Below are 24,523 nucleotides of genomic sequence, written 5' to 3' on the forward strand. Positions count from 1 at the left end.
CTGACTGCATGCACACTTCATATGTGTAATAAGCCAATCAAGAGCAGTAGTCACAGTAATCACTAGCAATTATTGCATGGCAGTATGTATAGATACTAACAGATTGAAGCTTTTCCATCATAACCAGAATAATACACCAGCAACAACCAAAAATAATAAATGAAGAAAACCCTACTCATGCAGTGTCTCTATAACTCAAAAGGTAAGTGAGACAGAGACATAAAGTCCACCAGGGACTTTGGTACTCCCAAATTGTTTTTTTCTGGAAGGCACTTAAAACACTGTAATGATGGGTGGCAAGGCAAAACCCTTAGACAGATAAGATTCACTAATGAATATGCAAACTTCCGGTGCTGGCTACAGTGAAGTAATGAATGGTTCACAATGAGGGTCTTATTCGTCTCTGATATAATGGCTAAACCACACAAAACTAATTAACAGATCAGACACATTGTCAACCAAGTGAACCGCAAAACTGACAATGCTTACTATACTTAATGCCCATATCCAAATAAAGACAAATTTTTATACAATACTTAGCACTTCCAGGGTGTTTTATAACCCAATTCATCCTTACAACATTGTTGTGAGGTAGGTTATATTTTTTGTTTTTTTAAGTTAGATAAAAAGCAGCAGAGGGTCCTGTGGCACCTTTGAGACTAACAGAAGTATTGGGAGCATAAGCTTTCGTGGGTAAGAACCTCACTTCTTCAGATGCAAGTCAGATAAGACACCGTTGGTGTTACATAACTGACACCACTCTCCTGACAATTTCTTGCATTTATTGGTTTAACACTGTATTTTAGTGTCCTTTTCAAATTATGGCACATTTTGTATTTATTTATTATTTGAATTACGGTGGCACCCAAAGCCACATGATTCTGATTCCAAATACCTATGCGTATGTCTTTGTAAAGACAAGTGTTAAACACAAATGTATCTGAGACCCAACACCATAAACAGATCTTTTAGGCTTCTTGTAAAGCTGATCAACATTTTTTTTGTAAATAACTACTTCCTTGCTAATTTATTTAAGCAGGTCTGGAATACTGGTTATTTTATACAGTCCCCTATCAATAGCACTGTTATATAAAATTGCTAGTTTGTTTCTTGTCGTTTAATATTTCAGCAGAGTAACTTGCTTTTTCTCTCTTTTTTTTTTAAACTGTAACTTACTCTATTTTAAGAGTGGCAGGAAAAATACAGGGAGCCCAGAAGCAGTACAAAATATTGACTTTTAAAAGATTCAAAACCACAAACTTTAGTGGCCAGATTAGTAGAGAGACATCTGCAAACAAAGGCTCCTCTTGACACTGGCAATTCATAATTTCTTCCTCCCAGACATTTAAGAATTAATTTCTTTCCATGTAAGAGAATCTACTATATAACACCTTACTCTCTTTTTGTCAGTTTTTTTTATTAATAATGTTAAATACCAGAAAAAAAAAGGCATTTTCCTTCTAAAACCTCACCAAAAGGAACACAAATGTAGTTGTCTAGTTTCCAAAAATAGTTTCTGTCAGAGGTACAACAATGCAATATAAACACTAACATTTGCAACAGCAGAAAAGTATTTTAAAAAAAATTAAATAGCTTTTAAAGCAATAGTCAGGAGTGCTGACTTTTTGTCCGTTTTAAAGGCGGTCCATCCACACATGTTTTGACATCAGTGTTGTTTTCTTCATCTTCCTCCTCCTCCTCCTCTTCCTCCCCAACATCACCTTTTAAAATTACAATACAAATTAATACCACATATACAAAAAATACCCACAAATCCATTTCCAGAGGAAAGAAACTGGATGGATTAGAGGACAGAGAAACTCTTTTTCCAGGTGCCTACCTGAAGCAAAAGTTGTGGCTGAAACATGCTTTTTCCACCCCCTATGAAACCATGTCATTCAAAGTTGTTTATTTATGAATTCTTCACGTTCTTTATCTGCCAGTCCCTACCATTTTGTTGTGTGACTCTGCACCGACACTATGTGTAGGGTACAGACAAAAGCCCACAAGACCTGCTTTTGTTATTGGGAAAGGGCACCGCAAGTCTCAATGTTATGTTTCTATCCCCTAAGGTGGAGGGATTGTGACAGCTCTGACCCTCTAGAAACAACTCCTGTGCAAAACGTTCAACAGGTTTACAGGGTTTTCTATTGGAACTGTATGATCTACGTGAGTGATTCTCCACCCTTTCTAGATCAGCACCCTCATCAGCCTACCAGGCACCTTCCTACGTAACAAGGGGAGGGAAGGCCGGTGGACTGGCAACCCCTGAACATGTGGGCTGAGAACCCGAGGTCTGAGTGAAAGGAGGATGCCGTGCAGTTACACACACCTGCCTCCGATCCACGTCTCTACCCCCAGGAAGCCAAACGGGCGCTGTCATTTGCCCCGCACACACTCGGCGTGATGGTGGAGTAACGGGGCAGGGCTCATCTGGGTGACTCCAGCAGTCTCGTGGCCAAGTGATCCAGATGACACATGAGCGCTTGTGCTTTGTCATGCAGCCCCTTCCCTCCGCGCCAACGCCCTGCCCAGCTACTGCCCAGAGCAGTGGGTTGGGGGCGGGGGGGAGGGGGGAGAGGCAAACTATGGCCCGTGGGCCGCATCCGGCACCTCAGACCTTTTAATCTGCTCCTTGAGCTCAATTGCCTGGCTCCGCCCACTCGGCACTCCAGCCAGGGGTCGGGGGCTTGCCCCACTCCAGCTGCCCAGCACTCCTGCGTTACAGGCGTGAGGACATGCATGTTACTCTGGCTGCACAACCCAATGCACCTCAAAAGCCATTAGAGCCTGGAACGTGCTACTTTTTGGCTTAGGTGACTTTCCTAGCAGCCAGAGCCAACTGGATTGTGGGCTGTTGGGAGTTACATGGGAGGAGATTTCTGAGATTAGGGTGCTGGTGAATCTCAATGAGTTCAATAACTGAAAGCTGATGCCCGACAAATCCAGACTAACATTCAATTTGTGTTCAGACAGGAACAAAATTGTCTGGTAAAATCAACAAGCAGCCCAGTAATGTAATTTTCTAACAGAATGATTGTAATCATGTTGATTTGGAAACAAAATTTATGTTGTCCCCGTTTGAACACGAATTGTTAATTTCATGACCATTCATGGCCCACGGTACAATTTCCATACCCAGATGTGGCCAAAAAGTTCGCCACCCCTGGCCCACTCAGCCCCGCCCCCGATTCCAGCCGCTCCGCCCCGCAGGCCCCCGCGCGTCACTCACCCCGCGGCCCGGCGGCGGTCCCCGCCCCTGCGAGCCCCCCGCTCTCTTGCTCCACTAGGGGCGCGAGCAGCGCCGAGACCTGCTCCTGCAGCTGGGACAGGCCGCGTAGCAGCCCCCGGAGCTCCCAGCCGGCGCCGGTCTCGGGCTCGCAGCGCACGCGAAGCGGCCGCTTCTGCCCGTCGCGCCCGGTCAGCTGCGCCCGCAGCTCCATCCCCGCAGCCCGGCCTGAGGGGCAGACACCGGCAGCACAGCTGCCCAATCAGAATCCGTCCTACGCGCCCTAACCCGGAAGCCCTCGGCGCCCACGAGGCAACGGCCGCTCCAAACTCACCCCGGCAGCCGAACCGCGCGCGGGCAGCAACTCTCGCGGGGCCACTATGTGCGAACTGTCTGACCGCCACGTGCCTCGTCATGTGACTACTCCTCCGTCACGTGGTACTGACCAGCCCCGCCCCACCCTTTGTGACTTGTTGCTATGTGCCCCGTCTGCCCGTGTCGCGCGCTGAACCCTTGTTTTGCGGTCTCGCGCGTCACGTGGTGTGTTGGCAGTTCCGCTTCCGTTGTGGCGGCGCCCCCCAGCGTTGGGTCTCGTTTCCCGCCTTGTGCCGTGTCTGCCTCGGTCGGATCCCGCGATGGAGGCTGCGGCCGGGGGCGCTGAGCCCGCTGGCGGCTGCGCGGGGGCCCCGGAGGAGCCCGTGGTCTCCCTGGCTGACGTGCTGGCGGAGAACGAGGAGCTCGAGAAGGAGGCGCGGGCGGTGCTGGGTGGGAGCGATCACGAGCGCTGCAGCTACTCCCAGGTGAGGGGGCGGGGCCGGGCGGGCGGGCGAGCGAGAGACTCGGGGCCGGGAGGCAGCGGAGGGGTGGGTGGGAGCCTCCTGCAGGCGGAGAAGAAACGGCGGGGGCCGGACTTGGAGCCAAGGCAGGTGCACTGGGAGCGGCTCCCCGGGGCGGGGCAAGTTGAAGGGGTGGGGCGAGGGAGCAAGCGGGGTGTGTGTGGTGGGGCTGTCGCGGGGCCGGGTTGGGGTGAGTCTTAGTCTTTGATTTTCTTCAGGAGTCCCTAAGTGGGGTCCTGATTGAGCCAGAACCCAACAAGTGCCACTCGGGGAGGTGCTTGGCCTCCCCCTCTGCCATGCCCTCGGTGCCCCCTTTATGGCAAGCTCAGTGGCAAGGCTGGACTGCGGAGATGGTCCCTCTGGGGTAGAGGGAGAGGTCCAGCATCCTTGTATTTTGGGATACCCTGTCTTTGATAGGGTCCATTTCTGTGCTCTTTCTCTCTTCCACGCATGGTTTGCAGGCTGATAGTGGGGCCCCACAACATCCAGTTCAAGAGTTTACCCCATCAGACAAAATGTAGTCGTCGGCAACTGTTATGTGATGGTCATTGGTGGGAGACAAAGTTGGGGCCTCTGCCTGCTCTGTGCGTAGAGGACTTGGTGTCCACAGCATTCTGCCTAGCTCTGAACTCGCTTAACCCATAGTTTCCTCTCCATGCATGCATGCATCCGATGAAGTGGGTTTTAGCCCACAAAAGCTTATGCCCAAATAAATTTGTTAGTCTCTAAGGTGCCACAAGTACTCTTCGTTCTTTCAACAAATTATCCCACTCACTATTTATTCAAGTATAGGGCTTGGTTCATGAGACGCAAACCCTGGTGTGGCTCAGGGTGCGTCTCGCATGTTGCAAGAGCTTTGTCTTGAAAAAAAAATTGCATTTCCAGGGTCAGGAAACATATATTCACATCCTCGTTGCATTTATCCTAGTCTATCCCCTTTTAAAGAGCTATTCATAGGTCAGCATTTTGGACTACAAGAAGGCACTTGGCAACTTTGTGAATGCACTGACTAAATGCCTTGTTGTTTTTGCACCCAGTGCCAGCTTGCCCCCCAAATACTAACTTGCTCCCTAAATCAGGGGTGGGCAAAGTACGGCCCGCAGGCCGGATACGCCCCTCAGGGCTTTGGATCCGGCCTACAGGCTGGATCCGGCTCCTCAGGGCTTTGGATACGGCCCACGGGATTGCCACCCCCGTGGGGCTACGGGCCCCACGCCGCTCCCGGAAGCGGCCAGCACCACGTCACTGAGGCCTCGGGGGAGTGAGGGGGGGCAGACGGCTCTGCGTGCTGCCCTCACCTGCTGGTACTGCCCCCACAGCTCTCATTGGCCAGGAATGGGGAATTGCGGCCAGTGGGAGCTTTGAGGGAGGTACCCACAGGGGAGGGCAGCATACTGAGCCGTTCCAGGTAAGCGGTGACGGGCCCGCACCCCGAACCACTTCTGCACCCCAGCCCTAAGCTCCCTGCCGCACCCTGCACCTCTCCTGCACCCCAACCCTTGCCCTGATTCCCCTGACACACCCCACACCCATTCTATGCCCCAACCCCGTCCTGAGCCCCCGTCGCACCCCAACCCCCTGCCCAGAGCCCCCGCTGCACCCCGCACCCCTCCTGCACTGCAACCCCCTGCCCAGAGTCCCTGCCGAACCCCGCACCCTTCCTGCACCCCAAACCCCTGCCAAGAGCCCCCGCTGCACCCCGCACCCCTCCTGCACCCCAACCCCCTGCCCAGAGCCCCTGCTGAACCCCGTACCCCTCCTGCACCCCAACCCCCTGCCCAGAGCTCCCGCCGAACCCTGCACCCCTCCTGCACCACAACCCCCTGCCCTGAGCTCCCGCCACACCCCACACCCCTCCTGCACCCCAACCCCCTGCCCAGAACCCCCAGCCGCACTCCGCACCCCTCCCTGCACCACTGCCCTTAGCCCCTTCCCACACTGTGCACCCTCTCCTGCACCCCAACCCCCTCCTTTGCCCCAGCCCCTTGCCCTGAGCCTCTTCCTGCACATCGCACCCCATCCCACACCCTACTCTGCCTCCCGCACCCCAGCCCCACGTTCATGGTCCTGCATACAATTTCCCCACCCCGTTGTGGCCCTCAGGCCAAAGAGTTTGCCCACCCATGTCTTAAATCCAGTTCTTCTGACACAAACTGCATTTACTACTTCACTTCAACAGCAAATTATCTTCCTTCAATTATTTTTGCATCTCTCTGCATCTCTGTAGTCATTTATCTTGTCTTTGTAGGGTGCTGTAAAAAGACAAGCCTTGTATGCCTGCAGTACTTGCACCCCACCAGGAGAAGAACCAGCAGGAATCTGTTTAGCCTGCAGTTATGAATGTCATGGCACGCACAAGTTATTTGAACTATATACAAAAAGGTAAAGCTTTTCTAGAGAAGGGAGATATCAGAGTAATTTCTGAGACACTTCTTTTTCTTTGTCATATTGTGAAGAAGGAAAGCATCACACCAAAAAGTAGTATGTGCCTTGATGTTAAGTGCCCATCTTCTTAGAGATGTTAATCTGTGTTGTGGAAAACGATTGATGATTGCAGAGGCAGAAATGGCACTGAATAAGTACACAGTACATTTGGGTCCTTTCATTAAAGCAATTACTACATGGGTTTGGAGGGAGTGGATTTCAGGAAAAAACAACAACATTGATATCAAAAAACTTATTTTCAAAGTACAGATTGTGCTCCTCTGTTAAATTATAAAGTATTCTTGCTCACATGTTTTATAAGCACTTTTATTCGTTATAAAGAACTTTCTAAATATTAAGGCCCAACACATCCATCTGAATCAAGTAAAATACGTAGTGTGCACAGTGCTAATCATTGGCATGCAGCCACCTCTGGGGTAGAATGTAATGGCTGTTCAACAAAGCACAGCACTACTACCCAACCATGTAGGTTAAATGAAGAAAAATATTTGAATATATTAAGTGAAGATTATCATCAGAATATATTGAAACTGAATCTTTGGTAGGCAGATGAATTGCCCAAAGGAGAATTTTCCCAGAGCACCCCAACTAATACCCCTGTTAATTCAAACATTTCAGTGTGATCTTGAATGATCGTAAGTGGGAATGAGTTCAGTTGTATATCTCATCCAAAAGACAGCATCTCCAATAGCACAGGCTCTCATGACATCCAACTAACTTAGGCCCCAGTCTTGCAGACACTAAAACATGTGCTTGCTTTTATGCATGTGAGTAGTTACAGCAGCAACAATTAGATCTTCCATTGAGGTTTCTCAACCAAATACTGATGTAACTCAACACTGCTGAGCTGAGATCTGACAGGATCACAGCATGAGATGGTAAGGCTTCAGGACAGTCTAGCCAATTTTCACATATGTTTTTGTTTAAATAGCTTGTGAGAGCATTTCATGGTTCTAAATAAGGAGCACTTATAAGAATAAGACATTATTTTAAGACAGCATAAACAAGCTGAACTATTATGTCTCTTTCTTTCCAGAAACTTCCGCTGTGACTGTGGAAACAGCAAATTCAAAAATTTGCAGTGCAAGCTATTTCCAGTAAGTTTAGACACTAATCTTTATATTGTCAAGATAGCATGTGGGTCATTTCTTCGGAGGTTTGAATAGGACGAGAATTGTCTTCAGGATATACAATCTCCCAATAAATGTTCATGTTTTTTTCACCAGTTTGTACATTAAAACATATATCCTATTTCCCTTCTAGGAAAAGGGAAAAGTGAATTCAGGCAATAAGTATAATCATAACTTCTATGGATTATACTGTGTTTGTAAAAGACCATATCCTGATCCTGAAGATGAGGTAAGAAATGCACAATCAGTAATAATACTATGGATAAAGTGCACACACTTTTTTTCTACATAGAATGTTGATAAAATGAAATTAATAGGCAGAAGGTTTAAAACAAACAAAAGGAAGTATTTCTTCACACAACACACAGTGAACCTGTGGAACTCTGTCAGAGGATGTTGTGAAAGTCAAGACTATAACGGTTCAAAATAGAACTAGATAAATTCCTGGAGGATAGGTCCATCAATGGCTATTAGCCAGCATGGGCAGGGATGGGTGTCCCTAGCCTCTGATTGCCAGAAGCTGTGAATGAGCGATAGGAAATGGATCACTTGTTCTGTTCATTCCCTCTGGGGCACCTGGCATTGGCCATTGTCAGAAGACAGGATACTAGGCTAGATGGATCTTTGGTCTGATTCAGTATGGCTGTTCTTTTGTAGAACTATGATCCTCAAATTCTTCCATAGAATGGACTCCATCTTAATAGAGAGATCTTACCTCTGTGTTACTTTTGTTAATCATTTTATATAGTAGTCTGCATTTGCACAGTGTTTTAAGAGTACAGTGTGTTTTGCCTTGAAGACGGGCAATAAATTAATGCTGTTTCCCTATTCAAAAACTTAAATGAAGGGCCCAGCCCCCCATCAACAGATAAAATCATGCTTCGTTTTACCCCCACATCCTGATAAATTAATGCTGGTCAGTTCCCTCAATAAAGTGAGTCAGCTTGTGCATTAATCTTGGATTTCCAATTATTTTCTTATCATGTCCCGACTCTGTATTTGTTCACCTGAAAATTCAAAATAATAATAAAATACCCCTCCAATTATTAAGTAACAAAGCACAGTCTCTAAGAAGTGAATGATAAAAAACATCCCATATCAAAGTTCCCAGCACTGGTATTGTACATTATGAAGCAGTCATATCTGAATTAAAATTCACCACTTTACTCAACTGGTACATAACATTTCAGGTTTTTTTTTTCCTCTTCAAAATATTGGATTATTACTAGTCTGTCTCTCACCTCTTCAATGGGTAAGAAAAGTTAGAATGTGTTTATAATATTTTGCTAAATATTCTGTATTTTTGAATAATATGAAATATTACTACAATATAATTGTATAAGAAATAGTGAATTCTTCTCACAGAGGGCATCTTGGGAATAGGCAATACCAAAATAGCAAATGCAGAAAAACAAACATCTGGTTTCTTGTTAGATCCATATGAATGTATAAATTAATATGACAAACACTATAATTTTGAAGTACAGTACAACATCAACTCTGCCAAGTTTTAGGGCATTTAGCACTTTATAATGAACGGGTAAATGGATTATTTAAAAAAACATTTTAATAATAAACCAAATTGTCTTGTATTATGTTTGACAGAATTCTAAAGTTGAATAAGCAGGTCTAGCTCTCCTACTGCAAACCCGATATATAGTTATATAGTTTTTCCATATGGCGGGAAACTCTTGTTCCAAGTCAGGTTCCCAACCCAGTTCATAGAAAAGTACTGGTACCAAAATGGAGTTCAGTATCATAAGCCCTTGCATGCTCCCGATGAGTCATTGCCCGTAGCTGACTGAAGAGTCCACAGGTGAGGATAAGATCTTCCATTGTCTTTGTTGATTGGCCATTAGCACTGTCTAGCTTCTTCATTGTTGTACCTGAAAGGCTAGTTGTGGGTTTTTCTAACTTCACATCTTTGAGTAACACATAAATAACAAAACTTTTTAACTTCATATACAATGATAGCACATACAATCCAATGAGATATTAATGTTTAGCAGATCAAGACTTTTAGAATAATACCTTTCAAGGCATACTTTGTACAAAGCATATCATAATTACATCACAATGGTAAATTTGGGGTGCAGAATGTCACAGAGAGCATATCTGGCGCTAATGGAACAATAATCTTGTTAGACAATTGGGAATCTCTAGCCAGAATATAACAAATTACAAGTGCTTCAAAACTTTGGCTGGTGAGGCGGTAAATATTTATAATGGCCATGCAATTTAAGTGTCTCACTGTGGAAAGTGATTCACCTGTATATTCTTTAGAATACACGGCACTTAAAGGCCGGTGAGAAACTTTGAAAGTTGATATTATTGGTAATAATATAACCATTCTTGTAGATCCCAGATGAAATGATCCAATGCATAGTTTGTGAAGACTGGTTCCATGGAAGGGTAAGGATATGTATTTAAGAAAATTGTCATCTTGCCTGGAAATAGGCTAAAATTAGTGTTTTCCTTAGGGAAAATCTTACTTGGAAAGGTAGGTAGGGATCTTTTGAGAACCAGGGCAAGAGTTTTCAGATTAGCTCTTTTCAGGCTGTACAAAAAACCCTAAATCTTTATTCTTTCATGCTGGCAGTCCTCATAATGAACTAGTACCCCAAATGGAGAGGACCTCTACTTTATTCAAGGTTGCTCTTAATGTATATACTAGTCCTAATAAGTGACTATAGACATCTAAAACTTTAATGTTTTATGGAAGACTGTTCTGAATGATAGCATTTCCCATTGGAGAAGAAGGTTATTGAGCACACCATTATCAACTGTATCATGATCTGTGGTGAATGGCAGTTCATTTGATGGGACATTAACTTAGAGCCATATTTATTTTGGGTAGGAGGGAACAAACTGCACAGTCAGTGCCTGATTAGGAACTTTAGGGAAGATTTTTCAAGGCAAATGGACAAGGCACCCAATTACCATTGAAAGGAAGTGGGAGTTGGGTGCCTAGGTCACATTGTTTCCTTTGAAAATCACCTGCTTTATGCAGGGTTGGGGGTTCAGCTCATCATGTCACTAAGGGTAGATTGTGAAATTCCAACCAGACAGAAGCAAGTAGAATGGCTGGAACAAAGACATGAAATAGGAATATTGGTGGTATAGTATACCTTTCATTAATTATAGACTTTCTGATTCAGATAAATTATAGGATTATTTTTTCCTAAATGTTTGTATTAGATATTAAGTATTTTTGATGAATATTCTAGCTTTAACTATAAAAATTGGTCAAATTTGTCAAAAGAAAATGGAGGCAATTTATTTTAATCATCTTGATGTTTCTCACCAGTTTGTTTGAAGACAGTTTAGATTTTGTATCTAACTCTTTTCACATTGGTCCCATCCTGAAGCTGAAGAAGGATAAAATGTTTTATAAAACTTGTTCAGCAAGGAGAGAATCTCAGATTACTAAGTAAGAGGGCTACTTAAAACTGCAGTGTGTGGTAGCTGTCCTATTAGGATAGACAAGGTTTGGAAGTATCCATAAGTATTCCTGTTCTCTTGGCTGATAGAGTCCAGACTTAGAGAGGCTAATAATCTGGATACATTCCTTAAATTTGATTGGTCCTCTCTCATTCTCTAGCAGTATGGATGCTGGGTATGGAGGACAAACTGGGGATAATATACTGCTAATGGGAATTCTGAAAACATGAGGGAAGAGGTGGGCATGATGCTTGTTTTTCTGCCACTAAACCTAGAGAAAAAAACACTCTGCAGAATCCATTAATTTGCAACTAATATGTCTCTGTCATATGTTCCTATTTCTTCTTGATAGCACCTTGGGGCAGTTCCCCCTGAGAGCGGGGACTTCCATGAGATGGTATGCCAGGCCTGCATGAATTGCTGTGCTTTCCTTTGGGCATATACTTCACAGTTAGCAGGTAAAATTAGGAGAGCTGTACTAATATTTCTATTCTATAAACCTCCCAAACATAGCTGATTTAACTCACGTAAGCCTATCCAAGTGAAAGACAGATATTTGCTGACAGGGCTGAAGAAATTGTGTTACTACTTAGGCTTGGTCTACACTAACCCCCCAAATCGAACTAAGGTACGCAACTTCAGCTACGTGAATAACGTAGCTGAAGTTCGAAGTACCTTAGTTCGATCTTACCTCGGTCCACATGCGGCAGGCAGGCTCCCCCGTCGACTCCGCGGTACTCCTCTCGCCGAGCTGGAGTACCGCAGTCGACGGCGAGCACTTCCGGGTTCGGCTTATCGCGTCCAGACAAGACGCGATAAGTCGAACCCAGAAGTTCGATTGCCAGCCGCCGAACTAGCGGCTGGGTATAGACGTACCCTTAGACAAAGTTTCAGAGTAGCAGCCGTGTTAGTCTGGATCCACAAAAAGAACAGGTGTGCTTGTGGCACCTTAGAGACTAACAAATTTATTTGAGCATAAGCTTTCGTGGGCTACAGCCCACTTCATTGGATGCATAGAATGGAATGCACAGAAAGAGGATATTTATACATACAGAGAACAGGAAAAGGTGGGAGTAGCCATACCAACTGTAAGAGGCCAATCAATGGTATGGCTATTCCCACCTTTTCCTGTTCTCTGTATGTATAAATACATTATTTCTGTGCGTTCCATTCTATGCATCCAATGAAGTGGGCTGTAGCCCACGAAAGCTTATGCTCAAATAAATTTGTTAGTCTCTAAGGTGCCACAAGCACACCTGTTCTTTTTACTTAGACAAAAACCTCAGGCAATAAAATAGCTTAGGTGGCAACTTTAGGTTTTGTGCTTTATAAAAAAAAGGAAGGCCTAATTCTTAAGTTTTATGAAATCTTATTTTTTTTAGTTTTGAAAGTAGTTTATAAGTGTATTTTCTCACCGTAGGTATTTATGACAAATAGTGCATAAAGACTTGATACTTGTCCCTAGGAGTTTACATTCTAGGCTAAATCAAAACTACTGAAAAGACATTACAACACTGGGGGGAGGTATAGGGAAACAGAGGTTGTGGGAGAGGAGATGTTGGAGTAACACAGAATGGACCCTGAAGGGTGATTCTGCATCAAATAGATATGGAGAGTTCCCCTTTGCTCTATTTGGGATGTGATCTTTCTTAGGGAAAACAACTCTCCAGTTGTCTAATCAAAATGAATACAGTAATCCTAGTGTTCTTTGCTGCACATTCTTCTCTTCGGGATTAGAAATAATGTAGGAGCTAGAAAGAAAGGGAATCATCTTCCCTTTGGGCACGACCGGGAATGGATCACTTGATGATTACCTGTTCTGTTCATTTCCTCTGGGGCATCCGGCATTGGCCATTGTCGGAAGACAGGATACTGGGCTAGATGGACCTTTGGTCTGACCCAGTATGGCTGTTCTTACGTTAGATTGCTTTGCTCCACAGCAGGTGGCTGGCTGAAGGTGCTTGTTTCCAAATGGTTGATTATATCAATTGCTGATTATGACCTGTTAGGTCATAAAAAGTTGGCTCCTCAGGATGTGTTTAAGGGGTTGATGTACAAAGATGTCATACATGGAATCGTCTTGAAGTATAAATACATGACAATGCTTTTTCTTAGAATAGGTATGGCATGGAGCATACGCTTAATTACACGTCAAAGAAGTAAACCTGTTATATACGGGGAACCCACATAGCATAGTTATATAATATGCTCTAGCATTGTGGTGCTGAGATTGCTTCAGTAAATCATGAAGGAAGCTAGTGGAGGTCTATCCATTTTTATATCCACCAGGATTGCTTTGAAAAGAGATGACCGAGGCTTTTCTCTGGTAAAATAACTAAGAAATAATGAGCAAACTCTGTAGCACAATTGCTCAGTGAAATGTTTGATCGCTTTGGTTACTTCACTCACTCTAAAAAGTTATGTTGACAATTTCAGCTGTCCTGGTGACAAGCGAACTGAGTGAGGGAGAAGCAGTGCTCTTAAGGAGCAGTAGTCATGTGTTTCACGCTCCAGAATTTGAGAGCATCTGCCCCAGAGAGTTCCGGGGTTTGAGAGTGACATGCTTATGTATGTTTGCTTAATTTTATTTGTAATTGATTCATAATTACACTTTATAGATATATATGGAGAAATTATTATTTAAACCATTCTTTTTTAGAAGCTTCTAAAATTGGGAGACTGTTGCATCGTCCACACAGAATATTGTTCCTTTTGTTTGTCTCGAAGACCTCTGTAAACATTCTAAAAGTGTATTTTATAATAGAAGAAACCAAGAACAATATGTTTAATTTATCTGTTTGTCTGAAAAAATTAGTTTCAAGGTTATATTGGGAATAAAATATACTAAAATAAGATTAGAGAAAGTACCTGGCTACTATCCAATCTTTTGCAAATACCAATGAATTTCAAAAACCCAAGGGAAGACTAGCATCCTAAGGGTGTTCAGCACTCTGTGAGGTCATGGTATTTCCCCTCCCCCGTTTTCACCATTATTTTCCAGTAAACTCTAGGCTTTCAGGATGAAAAAACAATGAGGGTTTTCTTTTCTGCTTTGGAAGTGGGAAGGCACAACGCAGTTAATCAGTTTAAATCAGTCTTTCAGTTAATAAAAATAAACTTACTGTGACTTGTTCTGTAACGCTATTTTCGCAGGAGGCGGCATGGGGGGTATGAGGAAGCTATGATAAAAGATTAAGCAGTTGTATTATTGTTTAATGAGATCATAGTGTCCCCAGAAAACTCTAGAATATATCCTTGTTTTTATTGAAGTGTACAGTGCAGTTTGAGCACTTGTATGACATTACAGTGTCAAAAGAAATTCTGAAACTGCTTTCTTTGACTGGCAAGCTTATGTTAGTTATGGATATACATTTTCTAGTTCCTACTGTGACCAAAGTGACCTCACTTGATGACGAAAGGATTGTGCTGAATGTCAAGGAAACTGAAGAACAGAACAGAGAAATCAAAAAGGAAAGTGGAGGAGATCACCAAGGGAAGATCAAGGAGGAAGAGCAAGTAGAGCAGTATAATGAGCCATCTACTAGTTCTGGCTCTAAATGTCCAGAGGTAAACTGCACATTTTTCTTAATGTTTTATGTTCCCTCTCTGCTTAGTGTGGGCAGAGCTCCTCTTTTGGTTCTGTGAATGGGAAACATATATTTCATGCTCCCTATCAATACTTCATCTATTTAAATACTACTCAAAGTTTGTGTAATTATCCCAGCACAGCCTCCACTGCAGTAGACATGCCAGTAACTACTGATGTGAAATGCATCAATTGATCAGCCAGTAGACCAGGGCATACAGGAATACAGTTTGCTCAGCAAAGATCTTCCATTCCTCTTTTTATGTCACCCCTTTTGTTGCTTGATCAGCCTGAGATCACTTCTAAATTTGTTTGCTAATATGGAAGTACCACCCACTGCAACTGTGCCATCAGGCTAGCCCAGATCTAATTTCTGAGCCCTTTATTGCTTTTGCATTGACTCTGATGTTGATTTGTAAGAAGGATAATCAATTAATTTAGCAGTTTTAGCTGATTCTCCTGGGTATACAGCAGTGTCCTAATTCAAACTTTACTCTGAACACGCATTAGGGAGCATTTAAAAAAAAAAATCAAAGCAGGGGCCAGTATTGTAGCTAAGAAAAGGAAAAACTGGAAAAAAACCCCTAAATTAAACCCCTTTGAAATAGAATAGAAGTGAAAAATACTGACTTGTTTCATTTTGATTCAGACAGTTACAAAAAGTGATGAACCGGTGTGTAAGCTGCGAGAACTTCAGACCAAGCAGTGTCTGAAGAAGGATACCGCCACCTTTTGGCCATCTAACTGGCGGAGTAAATTGTGCACATGCAAAGACTGTTTAGTATGTATACATTTTGTTTTCTGGGCTAACATTTACATTAGCTCCTTGAAGACTCTACTGAGCGAAGTCAATACATAATACAATTTGTAAAACTTCCTTGTTCTGAATGTAAATATCTACTGGAAAACATTCCACTAACCTAAGGAAACAACTGTGGGTCTTATCTGATGACTTTATCATCTTCAGTATTAATAATATATAATAGCCTGTGAACATTTTGTATTTATTTACCTACTCACTAAAGTAAGCACAGTTCTGGAAGCATTCACAAGAAGTGGCTGAAATACTTGCTGATATAAAATAATGTGATAAATGTCATTTCTTTGGGAGAGGTCTTGAAAGGTTGGCAAATGGTCTGTAAAGTTTGTAAGCTGGAAAATAATAACTTTTACTCTTACTCTTCAGAAAATGTATTCAGAACTGGATGTCCAATTCCTGATTGATGAATGTGACACTGTCTTGGCCTATGAGAATAAAGGTACAAGTGACCAGGAAACAGACAGAAGAGATCCTTTAATGGACACGCTTAATAGCATGAACAGAGTCCAGCAAGTAGAACTCATCTGTGGTAAATATAATTTCATTTTGGGAATTCAGCATAGCATTTTAAATATATATCTTACCTAAAGGAGGAGCTATTTAATAGACCACCTACTTAAATAGCAACGGTGTCTTTAAAAAGCAGCTTATAAGAGACTGTTTAACTAACCTCCAGAAACATTTCTGTAGGAAACCTTGAACGTTTTTGTCTTCAGCCTGTTGTTAATTGTTACTGTTTATATTAAGGAAGCAGATTTTGTAGAAGCTTCTGCTTGTTTTCTAATTCAGCAGATCGGCAGTGGTAATTCCTTCTCGAAAGTTGACATGTTCGTATTAGCTAGCTTAGTTTTCTGAGTTCATATATTATGTATATATAGCATCAACAGCGCAAATACAATTTCCCTGCCCTGCACAGCTGTCATAAGTAGATAATGGGCAGGGAAGGGTAACAGTGAAAAGCATGGAACTGAATGAGGAAGTCAAGCACTCACTTAATTTTAGTTTAGTTTGCTTCTTATATGCATTATTTGTGGGGCGGGGGAATTGTCAGCTTCAGGGCAGATGGAATTTCCTGACAGTGTTCTGTTCCTTGTGTGTGGAGTATACCCAAACTCTGTTCCAGTGTCTATAGACATGAAGATGGAGGTACTTGAAAAATGGTGCACCAGTTCCTCAACAAGAGGCTGCACTATATCTGACATGTTTGAGCATTTCTGGGCCAATAAGCCAGAGTTCTCAGTCATAAATTAGGGCTCCTCCATGGAAGACTTTATCAATTGTATCAACTCATGCTCTTGCCACTGTTCTGAAGAACACAATGTGCCAGTGTGACTGTATTGTACCTCAGCAGAATCTGTTCTGCTCCAGTGAACCTAAGCTAATAAACCCTTGAGGGTTTGAACAAATGAAGCTCACTTCACATGTAAAGAACAGCTAGTACTGATGTATTAATTTATTCATAGGGCTTGATTCTCAGGTTTGTTTTGTCCTTAAAATACCTATTTAAAGTGGTTGGTCTAGGCACAGGGGAATTCCCTTATGTAGGAAGCATCTGTCAGTGATGTCAGGCGCAGGGGTGTTGTCAGAGTGTGTGTCCATGTTTGGTTGCTCCTAAAAATCAGTGTGTTAGTTTTAAAATTTACAAGAACAGAACAAATTGCTTGATTCTTGCTCAGTTAATTCTCATTCAGAAAGGTACAGATTGCTTTATGTAACTTGCTGTGGGGAGGTACATTGTGAATCTGGTAAGGAAACAGTGGACTGAGCTGAAGTCTTGCCAAGTGCTAGAACTGGAATCTGTATCCCATGGTCTCTGAACCATCTCATTTAGTGTTGATAGCACTTTGCTTTCCGCACAGCCAGCTTGTCAGCCCAGGCAAGTGAGGCACAGCCTAACCAAGAATTCCTAAGAGCTGCAAGATATTTTCCATAGTGTTTATCGAATTGATAAATATAGATTTACAGACAGTTAAGCATATATATTAAAAAGTTAATATAATTCCACAAGAAGTGCTTGTGATTTGATTTAAATCTGTCACAACTCACTGTCCAGTAGTGAAATGCAATGCCAAAATGTTAGAAGAATGTAATGCTGCATGATCAAATCTCGGTAAAACTAATAGTGCCTCAAGAAGCTGCCTTGTTACCATGGCAATTTACCACACCAAGAAGTCAGTTTATAAAGGTGTTGCTATGGTAACCACTGTTTGAGGCCATGGCAGGATTGTAGCAGTTGAGGCCAGTTCTGAACTTGGTGACGTATGTTTGGAATTTGAGATTTTAAAATTTTCAGTAAGGGCTTCTGTAGAAAATGACATTGTGTGTGACCTGAGAAAAAGAGGATTTTCATTAAGATTTCAAGAAGAGAGATGTTCAATCATTAAGGAAGGCAGAATAACACCAGCACTGGAGGTCTTGAAGAAAGACGGGAAAAGAATGCGTCAATTTCAGACATCTTGGTACAAAGTCCATAAATGGCTAACAGGCAGCGCTATGAGTAACAGATTATATTGTTGGCCCTGTTTGCTTCTTTCAACTAAAAAAAACATGTGGGCTAATGAAGGTTACTGTGACTGGAAAAATGTGTCACGAAGCACATCTATACACAGCTCATCACAAGAGCACATAAAAAATGAAGTTTCCTTGAAACGTTTAGAACAGGCAAGCACTCCTATAGATGTGTTGCTTAGTGAGTAAAGGCACCTTGCTATCTTAGAGCACAAGAAGAAAGTCAGGAAGAATAGAGAGATTTTGAAGCGAATAATTGATATTTCAGTTGTTTTATCTAGTCAAGAACTTGCATTCCATTACTGTTATGAGACCGAACAATCTCTCAATCAGGGTAATTATAGGGAACTTTTTGATTATTTTTTTCGTCATGACAAGAGATTGAATGTTTGTTGGCAAAAAAATGCATCCATTTTTTCTGACCTATCAAAGACCATTCAAAACAAATTGATGGAATGTGTGGCTGAAGAAATAATATCCTACGTTGACCGTGAGATTGAAGAGTGCAGCTTTTTTGCTTGCGAGATAGATGAAACAACTGACATTTCTCACTTAAGCCAGCTTTCACTTGTGTTACGCTACGTGGACAAGAAGGGGCAAACACAGGAGTGGTTCATGGGTTTTAAAAATGTCAGTGCAGATCGAACTGCAGTTGCTTTGAAGCAGGTTCTGGAATCAGTGTTGTTAAAATACAACTACAAAAGAAAACTTGCGTCTCATTCATATGACGGCACTGTAGTGATTACTGGTGAGCTGGGAGGTCTGCAAGCCCTAATTAAAAAAGAGGCTCCACAAGCTCTGTTTGTGCATGGTTTTGCCCACACATTAGATTTAGTTCTCCAGCAAGGGGCGCAGTGTATTAAAGAAACCCGTGGCTTTTTTGCAACCTTGGAAGGCTTCTCCACATTTTTTACACGCTTGAGCAAACACAGTGAACTGCTGGATCGAATTGTGGGCCAAAGGATATCTTCCCTCTGTGCAGTTCGATGGACATACAAGAGCAGAGTCCTACATGCCATTGTCTCGGAAAGAGAGAAACTTTGCAAAGTATTTCAGGAGATTGTCAATGCCAGTGGTTGGGATGGAGAATCTCGGCGATAAGCCATAGGATACCTTACAAAACTAAACAACTTCCAGTTTCTTTTCTTGGCATACTCCTACGGTAACATCTTCAGCATCACTGACATTCTCAGTGATGTTCTTCAGAAAAAGGCTGTTGATGTAGATCACTGCAATTTGCAAGTTCAGTTAACAATCACAAGGATTGGTGATCTGCATAAAGAAGAGGAGTTCAAAGAAGTGTTTAATTCTGCAGCCACTAACCTCACTGACTTACCTTCACCTCCAAAAAAATGTAGGCTGGATTTGGAAGATGGATCCTCTGAAGATGGTCAGAAAATGTATTTACAACTATACAATGAAATCATTGATAACATCATTCTGCAACTGTCTCTCAGGTTTGTAGACATAAAGGCCCTCCACTTCATTGAGCTGTCGGACTCATCAAGAGTTCCAGCTTTCAGGAAACAGTTCCCCACAGATGCTTTTACCTCACTCTAATTCTTATGGCAGCTACTTTGATTTAGATAGTCTCAAGAATGAGTTTGGTGTCATCTTCAAAGATGAGCAGTTTCAGAATCATTCTGTTAGCGACGTGCTGCGCTTAATCAATTAAACTGGGCTCTGTGAAGTGCTTAAGGAAGTGTACCGCTTTTTTTGCTTAGTTGCCACTATACCAGCAACAATAGTGAGTGTGAAAAGAAGCTTTTCTTGCCTTAAACACATCAAGACATACTTGAGTACAATGGATCAGGGTTGTCTCAGTGCACTGGCCACAATATCCATTGAAAAAGAACTGTTCTCTTTCCTGGAGAAGCAACCAACCTGGTACGATGTTATTGCACAGTTTTGCTTCAAAAAAAGAGACAGATTGATCTTCACTATATGAATAAGGTAAGCTTACGTCACTTAATGGATGTCAGTTTCTTGCTATGACATGACATTTTTTGAATGACTTTTTGATACTGTATTTTTATAGCAAATAGTCCACTAAATAATATGTGAATGTCAGGTTCTGATTTGCCAATTGATTATAAAATCTTTTTTTAAAGCAGTTTTCTAAGTTGTGTTGTTTAAAGTGCTAATGTTGCCGTTGTTTTTTTTAGTTTATTATGGTTACATAGTGACTGCAGGCTATTTGAATGCATGAAAATGCTCATAGCAGAGATATGAGATTAGGTGAACAATGTCAAGTTACGTTTAGGACTTTAATAATAAGCCAGCGTGTAAAATAATATGAAAATGTCCCAACTGTCTTGTTTATTTGGAAGTACTCTTCTTTTCTTTCTCTGCAAACCTATTGAGAGTGATCGTTTCTGTGTATTTAATCTTATTATAGCCATTATTATTCAGTGGGTGAGGGTGGATATAACTATTGTGATTTGTGCTTCTCCTGTCAAAGTCACAAGCCACCATTGCTCACAGCTCTAACAGTTAGCAACTTCTGCTCAAAGTGAAGTTATTGAGTAGGAGGACACACAGATTTAAGAACCACCTTCGGATAAAGCCTTCCTACAGCTCTTCATTAATTTATAATCCAAACTTGAAATCCATTTACTGAAGCAAGTCTAGTCAGTTACTAGTTATCAAGAGGAGATAGCAAGCAATCATTGAAGCAGACAGTTGAGGGTTTTTTCCATTTTTTTCTTCCAGAATACAACGACCTAAAGACAGAACTGACTGACTATCTCAGGCGATTTGCAGATGAAGGAACAGTAAGCTATAACTAAACTGTTTTCTAGAAAAAAAAATCTCAAGTTTTTTAAAAAAATACTTATTTTATGACCGGTTAAAATTTCCATAGTTTTTTTGTGGCGTGGGGAGGGGGAAATAGGAGAGTGAAGTAGAAATGTCACCTCCATTTTTGACTAAGAGTTGAGAAAATGCATGTGCTGTAAGTAAAGGAAAGGTTTGCTGAGAGACTGCTTGGGCTCTTTGTAATTGTGCACATAATGTCTGTTTATCTTTAGGCTCTTCTGTTCTGTAACAACCCATTATTTGCATATTAAAGTATTGATGAGTGCAGTTTATAAACAAAATAATTAGTTGAATTTTTAATCTGAGACTTTTTGCATAAACATCTTTTTTGTCCTTTATCAGCCTCTCTAACATTTCTTAAAAGAGCAAGAACAGGTTACTACCACACTTGATCTATTCAACCATACTGTATCCAAGGCATTCACATCCCATTGTCAGTCAGCACTAGAATTTACACCTTAAACTTCCTTTGTACCTTCAGAGCCATGGGTTTTTTTTTCCCCAAAAACTACCTCAGCTGAGACATTTTGGTACCATTTTTGGTTCTGTTCCTAACTTGGCTGAAATACAGGCATTGTGTATGCAATTATGCAGTCTTCAACCCACTACAGTCCTACTGACATCTTTCATTTTTGTTTGTAGTGTTGCTGTAACAATGTTAGTCCCAGGATATTTGAGAGTAAAGGTGAGTGAGGTAATCTCTTTTGCGAAAGAGAGAAACTTTCGAGCTTACTGTGTAAGTGTGAAAGCTTGTCTGTTTCACTAACAGAAGTTGTTCTAATAAAAGATTACCTCATTCACCTTATTTCACTTTGTAATTAGAGTTCCTGATAGTTCATAAGAGCTGGACAAGCATTTTATACTTTTCTAATATTTTCCTTCCTTTCCCTTGGGGCTGCTCTTTTTGCCATTCAGAGTGGAAGTTTATGTGCTTTTATTGTGGAATTTATGCTTTTGCACTGGGTAGGTCAGGACCATTGTTCTTAACAAGTTGGATTCCTTGATACTGCTGGTGATGCAGTGTGTTTTGTGTGTGTTACAAATACTGTCCTGAGAAACTTCTCATGTAGTTCTTGTCTGTTAGGTGGTCCTTTTTCCAGATATGTATTTTATTGTACTAGTTTGTCACAACTTGGGTTTCATTTTATTATCAGGTTGTTAAAAGAGAGGACATTCAGCAATTCTTTGAAGAATTTCAGTCACGCAAGAGAAGACGGACAAATAGGATGCAGTACTACTGCAGTTAGACTGAAAAGGCTTTGACTTTCATAAGGACAAATGGAAAATCCAATCCATCCTTCAGTAAATAGAAGCAGCACCTTTGCTAATATTTGACCTCTTTCCCTAAATCCTGCTTTCCAAGAGGCCTCCTCCAACTCTGCTCATTCACTCTGTTCCATAAAATACTTCTCTTACTTTTGTAGCTTATACATATGTCTAATTTCGTTACAGGTGCATTGCATAGCAGCTTATCATGCAGATTTCAGACAGTGTCGGTATACTTAAGTTGTCAAAAGTTGGTTTTGTTTCAGAGGGAGTGAATTGGTCCTTGTTAAAACAACTTTTGTGTCACTTTGTGTCCTTTTTAACCTTTGACCTGTTTCATTTTAGTACATGTAGCTATATACCATACTAAAGATGGGGGCAGACAACGTTCTGTTTTGGGAATAAATCTACATTGTATAGTGTTGCTTTGTTGGTCTGAATACTTCCATACTAACTCTTCTAGTGTAGTGGTACTATCATAAGTTTACAATACAAAGGCAGAGGGTTCTTATTCACCTGGAATGTTTAACCAGACTGATGGGCATAATTCTCTAAATGTTAAGGTATGTTTAAACCTTAGAGGAGAATCACAGCTTAAAAGTAGGGTCATTATGTGAACTTAAATTGCATTGTACTTGCACAGACTAACTCCGGTGTTGCTGTGGAAGTGTATTTTCTGGGTAGGAGGAGATTAAGGAATCATGGACTGGTCTTCAAGCAACAGCCTATGGCATTTTTTTTTTTTTTAGAAAAACTTGGTTCATGTTTCATTATACAGTCACATCTCAAATTAATAGAATGGCTGTCAGTTTTATCCTCTCACTAGAATATAAATGGAATGATACTAGTAGGTTACAACCTAAGCTTTTGGGGGTTTTAAAAACTGATCTATTTTAAGCTGCTCTAGTTTTTAAATGTTACAGAAAGGAATACGTTAACGTAGCATTTTAAAACCTATTTGCTGCCATATAAACTTGTGACCTTTTTGGAACCACTGTGGTAGTTATTGGACATAAGACTCAAATCTACAGCTGAAGTCCTTAAAACAAAAAACTTAAATATCAGAACTTACATGTTAGTTTAAAACCCATTGAGATTCTTGAGAAAATTTTTACATTGGTTAATCTTAAACTCCCAGTTGATATGTAGAGTACTTGAAGGGCTTGTATTTTCCCCAGAGTCTACTTTTACATCAACCATATTGCTTTTTGTTTTTAAACTTGTCCTTTACTATTCTTCCCATTAATTTTGTTTGACTGCCTCACTTTGCAAAACCTAGTTTTGTCAGAAATAGATACTCAGTTAATTGGTTTGTTTTATGCAGATATGACAAGTTACTTTTAAAACTATGTTTCTGGGTACTGTCTATGCTCTTTTTGTAGAAATTGTTACTGGAGTTAGATATGCAGTTCTACTCCAAAAATGATTCCGTAAAATTTAAATAAAATTACTGTTCAGACAATCTGCATGTCATGGTTGCTTTTAGAATTATTGTTGTGCAGTTTAGGCTTTGTGCATCCAGTCCGAACAGTAAATCTTTCAACACAGGAATAAGGCTGTGGGTGTGTGTATGTTTTTAGCCAAGTTCCTGTATACGGTCATGAGACTTCCACTGTACAAAGAAACTAGAGGCAAGGACAACAGGAAGGAAGATAAACAGCTGATTGGAAAGTAACTAGGTACCTCATCCAATCCTACTCAAGCAGTCACTAAGCCCAGAAGGTAACAGCATCAAGTAAGTGTACTTGGTTTTTAAATAGCAACTTCAGACTTTGCCCAAAGGGAATATCAACCAAAGCAAGCAAGTGCATCTTACTGAAACAAAAACTAGGGAAGACTTGGATTTCCCAGAACTACAGTGCCTTTAACCAAGAGCTTTTTGTAATGGACGTCTCTTTAAACGTTTAAGTAGCAAAACAGATCTGCAATACTCGCAGAACAGATCTTAGCCCTTTTCCTTACAGATGAAATACTGGCTTCTGAGATGCCTGACTCAGCTTAAATAAAACTTTCCAGAGAATGGACTACTTGTGAGGTCTTGCACTAGTATTTGTTAGAACAATTGGCTGATCGACATAAGAAATATGACCTTGGGAAAGCTTGGTGGGCAAAATGAAAACTTTCTTCCTGGTTTAAAAAGAAAAAATGGTTACCTACCTTTTGTAACTTTTTCTTCGAGATGTGTTGCTCATGTCCATTCCAGTCTAGGTGTGCACGCCCACATGCACATTTGTCGGAGACTTTTGCCTTAGCAGCATCTGTAGGAGCAGCAGTGACGCCCCCTTGACTGCCACGCTCATGCGTCAGTATATTAGGTACCACCGACACTACGCCCTTTCAGTTCCTTCTTGTCGGCAACTCCGACAGAGGTGCAGGAGGGCGCGTAATGGAATGAACATGAGCAACACATCTCAAAGAACAACAGTTACAAAAGTTAGAAAAATT

General features: G+C 41.6%; 2 protein-coding genes across 2 annotated transcripts; one reads left to right on the forward strand and one right to left on the reverse strand.

The window, feature by feature from the left end:
• Window positions 1-1,396: 1,396 nt before the first annotated feature.
• GON7 (GON7 subunit of KEOPS complex) lies at window positions 1,397-3,443 on the reverse strand. The gene is made up of 2 exons (XM_024103154.3): window positions 3,233-3,443; window positions 1,397-1,721 (listed from the first exon to the last, which is right to left on the reverse strand). Exons 1-2 carry the CDS (start codon window positions 3,441-3,443, stop codon window positions 1,609-1,611), a joined length of 324 nt encoding a protein of 107 aa, XP_023958922.1. The 3' UTR covers window positions 1,397-1,608.
• A 132-nt stretch (window positions 3,444-3,575) lies between these two features.
• UBR7 (ubiquitin protein ligase E3 component n-recognin 7) lies at window positions 3,576-23,540 on the forward strand. Its single transcript, XM_005285443.5, has 11 exons — window positions 3,576-4,029; window positions 6,314-6,447; window positions 7,547-7,607; window positions 7,774-7,869; window positions 9,999-10,052; window positions 11,434-11,539; window positions 14,461-14,648; window positions 15,317-15,448; window positions 15,854-16,016; window positions 20,708-20,769; window positions 21,967-23,540. Exons 1-11 carry the CDS (start codon window positions 3,865-3,867, stop codon window positions 22,057-22,059), a joined length of 1,254 nt encoding a protein of 417 aa, XP_005285500.1. The 5' UTR covers window positions 3,576-3,864; the 3' UTR covers window positions 22,060-23,540.
• The last annotated feature ends 983 nt before the right edge of the window (window positions 23,541-24,523 follow it).

This window comes from Chrysemys picta, chromosome 4, assembly GCF_011386835.1.
Source record: "Chrysemys picta bellii isolate R12L10 chromosome 4, ASM1138683v2, whole genome shotgun sequence".
Taxonomy (NCBI): Eukaryota; Metazoa; Chordata; order Testudines; family Emydidae; genus Chrysemys; species Chrysemys picta.

What these genes read in the sequence shown, in the direction of transcription:
- UBR7 (XM_005285443.5), top strand. Translation starts at nt 3,865, where the DNA reads ATGGAGGCTGCGGCCGGGGGCGCTGAGCCCGCTGGCGGCTGCGCGGGG. An exon ending in ATATACTTCACAGTTAGCAG is followed by an intron (nt 11,540 to 14,460) that starts GTAAAATTAGGA and finishes TACATTTTCTAG; the next exon opens with TTCCTACTGTGACCAAAGTG. An exon ending in CTGGCTCTAAATGTCCAGAG is followed by an intron (nt 14,649 to 15,316) that starts GTAAACTGCACA and finishes ATTTTGATTCAG; the next exon opens with ACAGTTACAAAAAGTGATGA.
- GON7 (XM_024103154.3), bottom strand. Translation starts at nt 3,443, where the DNA reads ATGGAGCTGCGGGCGCAGCTGACCGGGCGCGACGGGCAGAAGCGGCCG. An exon ending in GACCGCCGCCGGGCCGCGGG is followed by an intron (nt 1,722 to 3,232) that starts GTGAGTGACGCG and finishes TAATTTTAAAAG; the next exon opens with GTGATGTTGGGGAGGAAGAG.